The sequence below is a fragment of the Vigna unguiculata genome, chromosome 5 (assembly GCF_037176805.1).
Source record: "Vigna unguiculata cultivar grain cowpea cultivar isolate G323 ecotype 2 chromosome 5, ASM3717680v1, whole genome shotgun sequence".
NCBI lineage: Eukaryota > Viridiplantae > Streptophyta > Magnoliopsida > Fabales > Fabaceae > Vigna > Vigna unguiculata.
This window is the reverse complement of record NC_140796.1, coordinates 21264058-21274047: the sequence shown is the minus strand read 5'-3', so window position 1 is coordinate 21274047 and position 9990 is coordinate 21264058. Positions and strand designations below refer to the sequence as shown.

General features: G+C 31.9%; 2 protein-coding genes across 5 annotated transcripts; one reads left to right on the top strand and one right to left on the bottom strand.

Moving 5' to 3' along the window:
- Window positions 1-578: 578 nt before the first annotated feature.
- Window positions 579-3891, top strand: LOC114185607 (putative pentatricopeptide repeat-containing protein At5g43820). Of its 4 annotated transcripts, none has more exons than XM_028073444.2 (3): window positions 579-2706; window positions 3145-3203; window positions 3579-3891. In XM_028073444.2, the coding sequence occupies exon 1, from the start codon at window positions 686-688 to the stop codon at window positions 2333-2335; it is 1650 nt and encodes a 549-aa protein (XP_027929245.2). In that variant the 5' UTR covers window positions 579-685; the 3' UTR covers window positions 2336-2706; window positions 3145-3203; window positions 3579-3891. The 4 variants fall into 4 exon arrangements, with proteins under 4 accessions (XP_027929245.2, XP_027929242.2, XP_027929244.2 ...); XM_028073441.2 differs by having other exon boundaries at window positions 3145-3207; XM_028073443.2 differs by having other exon boundaries at window positions 3140-3203.
- Window positions 3892-4647: 756 nt separating this feature from the next.
- On the bottom strand, window positions 4648-6250 carry LOC114184475 (B3 domain-containing transcription factor VRN1-like). Its single transcript, XM_085673350.1, has 4 exons — window positions 5973-6250; window positions 5211-5610; window positions 5041-5137; window positions 4648-4978 (listed from the first exon to the last, which is right to left on the bottom strand). Exons 1-4 carry the CDS (start codon window positions 6087-6089, stop codon window positions 4687-4689), a joined length of 906 nt encoding a protein of 301 aa, XP_085529476.1. The 5' UTR covers window positions 6090-6250; the 3' UTR covers window positions 4648-4686.
- Between the last annotated feature and the right edge of the window lie 3740 nt (window positions 6251-9990).

The window sequence follows — 9990 nt, the reverse complement described above, 5'->3', positions numbered from 1 at the left end:
TCCAATATTGAAGTCGTGCCAATATGACAAGACTTTCTTAAAACCCTAATATTGAAGTCGTGTCATCATGGAAAGACTTTTTTAAAACCCATTACTGAAGTCGTGCCAAAATGGCAAGACTTTCCTTGTTATGAAGTCGTCCCATTATAGGACGACTTTGATTATTCTCGTAATTAATTTAAGTGAAGTCGTCTATGTTTGGTACGACTTCAACTCAAATTAATCAAAGTCGCCTTAATTTGGCACGACTTCTTTAAGATGAAGTCGGTCGTGCCATTTTCTCACGACTTACCTCTGCCGGGAATTAAAAAAAATATGCACCATTTTAGGAAATTGGAAAAAAAATTGCACCAATTTGAAAAAAAAACCGAAAAAAATGAGTTTCTGAGTAAAATTTGAAAAAGTGCATAAAAATTGAAAATAAATATAAAAAAAAGTAAAAAGAAGACTGCATTGTTTAAAGAAAAAGAAAATGTTTTGGACATTAAATATTAATTTTTGTTATGTTTAAAGTTAGTGCTTGTATGTCACACCATGAGAGAAACATAATGGGAGGTGTGATACACCATGTTAACTTGTCATGTTATCAAAATTATCAGTGATACTTTGAAGGGTATTCACTACACTAATCTAATGGTACAGACATTGATGTCTGATAAACTTTCGTAATCCTCACGCGCCCCCAATGTCGTTTCGATCTTTCCGCTTCCTCGTGCGCTTCAGTAAACCGCACCACCACCCTCATCTCTCCACGCACTGTTCCCCACTCTCATCTCTCCGCGCGCCACCCTGTTCTCCCCACTACCACCATCCCCATATCGACGAACGCCTTGTCCTCGACCAAATTTCCCACCTTTTCCCTATTCCCAATTCCAAATCCCAAAACCCCGTTTCGAAACCCCTCGAACCGCCGCAACCGGACGCGAAACCGGTGGACGCGTTTTTGCTCCTCGAAGATAAACTGCGGGGAGTCTTCCTGCAGAAGCTAAAGGGCAAGGCTGCAATCGAAACCGCTTTGTCCAACGTGTGTGTTGACGTCGACGTTAACGTTCTCGGTAAAGTACTCAACAATGGGAATCTCAGTGGTGAATCCATGGTCACGTTTTTCAACTGGGCAGTTAAACAACCAGGGGTACCCAATGAAGTTGGTAGTTACCATGTGATTGTTAAGGCACTCGGAAGAAGAAAGTTTTTTGTTTTTATGATGAGTGTGTTGTGTGACATGAGGAAACGTGGCATTGATGGTGATTTGTTGATGTTGTCTATTGTTATTGATAGTTTTGTTAGGGCTGGTCATGTGTCTAGGGCAATTCAGATGTTTGGGAGCTTGGATGATCTCGGGGTTCGGCGTGACACCGAGGCTTTGAACGTGCTTTTGTCGTGTCTTTGTCATCGTTCTCATGTCGGTGCTGCCAATTCTGTGTTGAATTCGATGAGGGGGAAGGTGTGTTTTGATGTTGGTACATACAATATGGTTGCTGGTGGGTGGTCTAAGATTGGTAAGGTGGGTGAGGTTGAGAGGATTATGAGGGAAATGGAGGCTGATGAGGTTGGACCCGATTGTAGGACGTTTGGATTCCTTATGGAGAGCTTGGGGAGGGTAGGTAGAATGGATGAAGCTGTTGAAGTTTTCTGTGCTATGAGGGAGAAGAATTGCCAGCCAGATACTGCTGCTTATAATGCAATGATTTTCAATTTTGTGTCTGTTGGGGATTTTGAGGAGTGCATGAAGTATTATAATATGATGTTGAGTGATAACTGTGAACCTGATCTTGATACGTTTGTTATAATAATTACTGCGTTTCTCAGAGTGAGGAAAGTTGCTGATGCGCTTCAGATGTTTGATGAGATGTTGAGGCGAGGTGTTGTGCCGTCTATTGGGACCATAACAGCCTTTATCAAACGATTGTGTAGCTATGGTCCACCGTATGCTGCTTTGGTGATATACAAGAAGGCGAGAAAATCAGGGTGTGTGATATCAATGGAAGCTTATAAGATACTGCTTATGCGGCTTTCTAAGGTTGGAAAGTGTGGAACATTGTTGAGCATATGGGAGGAGATGCAAGAATGTGGGTACAGTTCAGATTTGGAAGTTTATGAGTACATCATTTGTGGTCTTTGCAATGTTGGACAACTGGAAAATGCTGTTCTTGTTATGGAGGAGGCTTTGGGCAAGGGGTTCTGCCCAAGCAGGCTTGTATATAGTAAACTGAGCAACAAGCTGCTTGCTACAAAGAAAACTGAGATGGCTTACAAGCTGTTTTTGAAGATCAAACATGCCCGTTCCCTTGACAATGCGAGAAATTATTGGCGTAGTAATGGTTGGCACTTTTGAACAGTAGTGCTTATTGGCAGATCTTACAGAAGGTCGTCTTCTTAGCTTTTGACGTAGCTGGTCTTTGGGCTTGCTTGGACACTTTGATGGTGATTCCAGGTGCTTCAATCTTTCCAGCTTGATGGGAGGTGGTTGTGTTAATTATTTGGAGGAAAATATCTTTAAGAATTTCGAGTTACAATTTACAACTTGCGTCCATTCACACCATAAATGGAATCTGGGGAACCTGGAGACATGAGAGTGGCACTTTATGCATAGGCAGGTTGAAGAATGCATCACCGTTTCTGCTATCCTCTGTCACTGTCTATGCCAGGCATTTTCCACCTTCATTGAGTAGCTTTGAATTGGTTGAGTTTTTGGGACTTATTGAGGTATTTGGTTCCTTCCAATATCTGTGTGGTTTATTGTGAGAATTGTAATCTCCTATTTTATTGATTGAGTTTAGATGCAATCCAGTTTCCCAATTGTTTTTATTGTTTTTCTGGAAGATGCATGGTTTAAAATTGAATGTTTTTGGATTTTTTCTAAAACAGCTTTTGTTGAAGGGTTTAGGAATTTTGGTGCTATACTAGAGTATCTCTTAGCAACTTCAGATAAGTTATCCAGGAAAATTGTAGCTATTTGATGGATTTTGTTATTGAAACAATAAAGATTTATCCATTACTGTTTGTATTCTGGCTGGCTATAAGTGCATATGCTTTACCTTTGGATAAAAACAACTGAGATATTAATCATCGATGCATGTCCTATGTTCATTAGATTCATGCTTTGCTTGACATATTCTTGTGCTTGTATTTTCTTTAGTGCAGGTAAGGTCAATCTCTAGCAGGGTATCGTGCGGATTTTAATACAAAGGCAGGGAAGAATAGTAGGTAACATGAACCTTTAGAAGCAATAATTATGAATTTAGTAGTTCATGGACAAGTCATTCATTCTAAGGACAACAATAATTGCTACATTGTTTAGTTGTCTTCCTGATGAAATGTTGATTGTTAATCTGAACGGTTTATAAAAATTGAATTATTGAGAAATCATGTTTTTTTTTTTTCTGTCATCCAACACTCAATTGTACAAGTTATTAAATAGAACTTTTTTGAGGTTGCTAAAGTAAAATTTATATCAGCTAGTGCCTTAATACTCATTTATACCGTCTTCCAAGTTATATGGCGCTTTTTCCATTGGAGGTTGCTTTTCTGTAAGGGATTACAAACATTTGATTGGTTGTTCTTTATGTTGTTGGCAGCCAAGTTAAAAGATAATCTCAAAAGTCACGTGATGGATTTGTATAACATTGCAATGATGTTGGGAGTTCAAAGAATGTGAGGTGAAATTCTACAGTATACAGGGGAACGTGTTCTGCAGAAATGTTAAAATGAAATGGATGATTAGATTCAAGGCTCAGAAAAAAAATTCTGGACATTTTATTTTATGAACAACATTTAGTGAATTCCTTTGTTCTATATTTAAAATATTTTTGCTTTCTGTAGCTTAGAGACAATGATGGTTAAAGGATTGTTAGAAATAATCTATATATCTATCTACCTTTATATATGAAAGATTTAAATATTCCATAACAATTAATCGAAATTATAGGTTGGTCAACTATTGAACAAAAGTTCATCATTTAACCAAAAAAATTGTTAATATGATTTATTTTTTTTTTCATGCAGAAAACTTTCTACATATGAGATCCTAGAAATTTTAATAAATAGAAAAGTATACAAATATGAGAGTTTGCAATGCTATTGAATGGTTATAGTTATAACAGGTAAGGTGGAAAGCAGGCTGAAAATTTGAAATGATTTTGGTTAGAAATTTGTGCATTTTATGAATATGGCTTTTCCTAAAGAGGAATGTTTTGGTAAGTTTAGCGTTATGCATCTGAGTAGTAGTCTATATATGAAGTTATCCTAGCTCATAGACAATGAAGTTTAAAGTTTAGGTAGTGAAAATTGAAAAAGATTGTTATAGTGGGATTTTGGGTGGAAGATCCTACTTTTGATTAAAGATTGAAAAAAGATTGAAACACTTCATTAAATCATTAGATTTTAATTTTAGTTGATTAAACAGTGTTTCAGTCAATTAAAATGTTGTCAAACTTAATAAATTTGTAAAGTTTCATTATGAAGTTGACTCTGTATAATTAGACTTTTAAAAATACATTTAGTCGACCAAAATTACTACTAAAAAGATGTGTTAACTCTGAAAGCTACTTCTGAGCTAATTAAAGGAGTTTTTAAATGGTTAAAACTATCATTATGTGAATTCTTAAAACACATCGAGTGAAAGAGAGTCTGAAAACTTTAAAAGCAGTAAAAGAGAATACAGTAAGATAACAACACTGAACTGCATTATGTTATTGTCCTCTTAGAGAGGAGTTTCTGGCTACAAAAGGAAACCTCCATCACCATGTCTTCATCACACATGTTCATAAGTTTGAAATAGCAAGCATCTCCTTCTTTCAAATTGTTGTCCCTTGCAAAATCTAACAAATTAGTGATGTAAGCTGAATCATTTCGATAATGAACTAATTTAACCCTCCATGATCTGTCCCCAGCAACAAGAGTAACACATTGTTCACGACGTTTGACGTAGCTCCTCGCTGCTACCCTTGGCAGATACTGCATATATGCACATTTTTCACTTCAATAATGAGATTTTCACATACCATATATTATTGCTTAGTTTGAGAACATACCATATACCCAGTAGTAAAGAAGCTTGGTTTCATTATCACCATGAAGGGAGTATTCTCAACACCTTCCATGTTTCTCTTCACCTCATTTAGATTCTTCAACATACCTAAAAAGGTGAAATACTGTTAAACATTAAATCCTTCAAAAAATATTACCTCATTAGGAATCTAGAATCATACCTTTGTGGTCTCTGACTTTTTCATCAGATGCAGTGTCTTGCAAATTAGAACAACACTTTTTCTTATTCTCAGTTGTTTTCTTTATCTTAGGTGGTTGAATTTCTTCACTGTTAATTCCGACCCTTTTGTGATTTGCTTTGTTCACAGGGTAGTCTATTTCCATGCAACTCATATCACAGATGAGTACATGGAAATTTGATGTTCCATTGTATTTGAAAACCAAGAGGTGCCCATGGGCTAGAGAGTGGTACTCCACAAACTCTTTCCAACCTTGCTGAAACCAAACACTGCCATCACTTTTCTCCAATTTTACTTCCCATTCTGCATCGTTTGGAAGCTTAAGAAAAATTGTGTTGGGCAAGTGATTTCCATATTTGCGCACAAACTTTGCTGGAAGCTTCTGTTGTGCAGATACAAGTTAACAAATATATAACCCACATTAACAAAATCTAGTTTTGGCTATATGAATCAATAAAATTCACCATATCATTTGACAATTTATATATTCATATTGGCAAGTTTGAAGTACTGGTTTATGATTTCTTGGCTTGGACTCAAGATTTCTAACATACTATCTAACATACTATAATCGTAGTTGTGGACATATATTGCTCACGACATCAAGAATAACCATGTAAACATGATTGTGATTTAAAACTTTTACTAAATCACATGCATGTTAAGAATGTAACATTATTTGGTGATCAGTGGTAAGGTGAATACAGTGTAGGATCTCGAAAAAGGAACCATAATTTTGCTTACCAGCTTTCCATGCTGAAGGTTGTGGGAGAGCATGATCCTGAAAAAGTGGATTGGCTTTGAAGCACTGCCCCCATGAGAGTCATCTCCTTGGTTAAGTGTTGAAGTCATTCGGAGCATTCTATGGAAAAAGTAACAGAAAGAGGATTTGATGATATATATATTTGCTTTGAGTTTTGATGACTGAGAACTGCCAAAGGAGATGGAGTTATAGGAAAGGGAAGAGTTTTGGTAACTGATACGTATTAAATTTTGTCAGGAAAGTCTGCCCGGAACAAAGAATAGAATAAGAAACAACAGATATAGGAATCTGTAATTAATGGCGTTGTTATCTGTTATTATTTTGATGGTAATTACTGATAGGAAGATTGTTTTTCATGGTTGAATTGTGGCAAGGTAAATCTTAATTGGATTGTTTATATAATTAAAGATTTCGAGTGAATTTTAAATTTCATTTTTTAAAATATCTATAATTTATAACAAGATAGCGAATATTTTTGGTTTAGACATTTTTGAACTGTTTTATCCTTCATACCACCTCAAAATTAATTAAAAATATTAAAATGTCTATATTTATTAAAAAAAATTAAACAAAAAAAATCTAAAAAAAAAAAGATATTGGTGAGAAAATTTTTAAATAAAATACAAATTTCTCAATTAACATATAAAAGAAAGGGTTAAATATGTTTTTGGTCCCTTAACTTTTAGCAAAAATTGGAATTAGTCTCTCTTTGAAATTTTGGTCTAATTTAATCCTCTAATTTTAGAACTGTCCTTTTAACAAAATGTTGTTAAGTTTATTTAACGTTTTAAACGTGTTTTATGCTCGTTTGAGATATATTTTTTCAGTGTTAGCTAAGAAACTATAATAAGATACATTTGAAACATTAAATAAATTTAAGAAAAACTGGTTAAAAAGACTAAATCTACATTGTTCTAAAGTTGGGGAACTGAATTCGGCCAAAGTTTTGAAGAGGGACTATTTTGTCTGTGGGCTTATGTCGGCTCGTCTCGACCGTGGGTCCGGGCAGGTCCGTCTCGACCATCACCTCGACCTAGTCTTTCTCGGTTGTCTATCCAAACTATTCCTACTCGTCTCGGTCATTGGCCCGACGTCTCGATCTTTGTTTTGGCCTGGCCTGGTCGTCCAATCTCGACCTTTGATTTGGGTAAGCCTAAGACGATTTGCTTCCATCTTTGAATCAAGCACAAAATATTTATTTTAGTAGGCTAAACTCACATTGGCCTTGGTCCTAATGCACTTAAAAGGGGACTTTAGAAGCTTGTATTTTTTTCCCCTTTATTTGGGGTCCCTTCAAAGGGGAGTTACAAAGGAGTGGGCTAAAACTGACCCATAGGTCATTGCTCAAATGGATTCCTTCTTTACCTTCTCAAATATTTAATTGCAGAATTTGTTTTATTTTTAATTTAGAATTTATTTTGTTTAATTATTTTTTAATAAGTTGTTTTATTTACCTCTTTTAGGACTTTCTTTTCATATTTATAAAATTAATTTTTATTTAAACCTTTATAACAATATGTTATAAATATTCAGCTTTTTTTTACTTTCTATAAAATCTTTTATGTTAAGATTTGTTTTTGATAAATATAATGATGTTAAATAATTTAATTCTTTTAATTAATAATTTGAATTTGAGTAGTTTTAAAAATTTCTTTAATTTTTATTTAATAAACCATTATGATGAAAAACATATTGGGAAGGTGTCAAAATGTGTTCTAATTCATGAGTCAATACAACTAGCTCATCACGGGTTTGAATCGGATTAAGTTGATGATTATTTTCATTTTTTTAATGCGGTTGAAGTGAGTCTGACTCACTTAACCTACGGGTTAAATGAGATTAAGTCATGTTGAAGGTGGATTTATCCGTACCACCAACAACACTTTATTAATATTTTTTCAATTTTTTATAAGTTTTTTATTAAAATTGTTTACTACTCTTAGTTATATAGGTTCACTTGATCTTTTTAAGTACTAGAATATTTTTGATAATATTTGAATAGTTTAGATGTTTAATTTATTTGTTTGTCGAACAATATATATTGATAGTTTAATTTTTAATTACTGTCTTTATAATAACCAGTGAAAATACATATGCTATGCGTAAAATTTTATTGTAGATATTTTTTTATTTATTTTGTATGTAACTTTTTTATTAAAGATAAATATTTTAGTTTGAAAATGATTAATTTAAAAGAAAAGTGAAGTGAAAAACTAATTAAATCTAATAAAATCGTTACTTAAAAGATAAAAATGGTAAAATAATTGTTTAAAAATAGTTATTTATTAAAGGGTAAAACTGGAAATAAAAATGTGAACATCAAAGTAGAAAATCTCTTCTGTACATAAGTATAAATATTTGGAGAATTAGATAACATTTTGATCTTCTACCGAGTTAAACTGATTTTTATTAATTCAAATGTGATGAGCCAATCAGATTGAATTAGCTTTCTTTGACACTAGAAACAATTTGACTGAGAAATGCTAAAGGAGACACAGTTATTGGAAATGAAAGAGTTTTTGCAATTGATGCCTAATTAAAGTTTTTCATAGTCAAACAACATCTTTAGTAATTTGCTTTTTTTTTTTATTGGGAAAAGTTATATATTTAATGAATTGACTAATTACGTTTCAAGTTGGATAATCTCTATAACAAATCGCAAGGTAAATCTTAATTGAATTACTTATACGAAGAGAATTTTAGTCATTTTCAAATTTCAATTTTTTTTAAATATTTATAATTTAGAACAAGATAAATGATATCTTTTTGAGACATTTTTTATTGTTTTATCCTTCAAATAATCTCTTGAAGGAAAAGTTATATATTTAATGAATTGACTAATTATGTTTCAAGTTGGATATATGTCTATAACAAATCGCAAGGTAAATCTTAATTGGATTACATATACGAAGAGAACTTTAGTCATTTTCAAATTTCATTTTTTTTTAAATATTTATTATTTAGAACAAGATAAATGATATCTTTTTGGTTTAGACATTTTTTTACTGTTTTATCCTTCAAATCATCTTTTGAACCACCTCACAATTAATTAAATAAAAAAAATCTACAATTAAAAAAAAACATAGGTGAGAAATTTTTAAATGAAATACCAATTTCTGAATTAACATAACAAATTATAGGTGAACGTGATTACGTGTGTTTTGACGATTTATGTTGATAAACATATTAGTTTCAATTAAGAACAAATAAATAAAATGAAGGACTGAAGGTGAAATAAATACAATTTTTTATTATACCGATTTCTCAATTATTTTTAATTGCTGAATCTGTTATTATTTTTTATTTTATTTTTAATTTAGAATGGTTTTGTTTAATTAATTTTTAAAATTATTTTTGATAGTTTATGTTAATACGTTTAATTAATTCTTATTTATTTTTTGGTTAAGTTATTCTTTTAGTTCTTATATACAAAGTAGTGTTAATCTGGTCTTCAAATTTTTTAAATTATTCTTTTAATCCTTATATTTATAAATATTCTTTATAAATATTGTGGCTATTTTTTTTTTTTACTTTGTATACCGATTTTTCTTTCAACGATTGGTTTTATGCAAGTATAATGATGTTACCATTTTTATTTAATTTAATTATTTAGTCATGATATTTAATTTTATAAATAATTTACTTGAATTTAAGTAATTTTAAAAGTTTATTGAATTTCCATGTAAATTTTTAATAAATAATTACAAATAAAAATAGACTTAATTAACTTTTAAGTTTAAGATAAATTAGAGATTTTTCTATGTATCTATTAAAATTTCTTAATCAAATTAGAACTCAAATGTTTCCATATATTAAATACTTATATTACTCTAAGTGAAAATTGCATCCCTTATATTATTCTCATCACCTCCAATGATAGGAATTTTCTTTTTATCTAATATTTACAATGAAAACAAGTAAAAGTCAAATGACATCTTTTATTAATCACAATATATTATATATTAACCAAAAAATTTCATAGTTTCGTGTTATCCATGT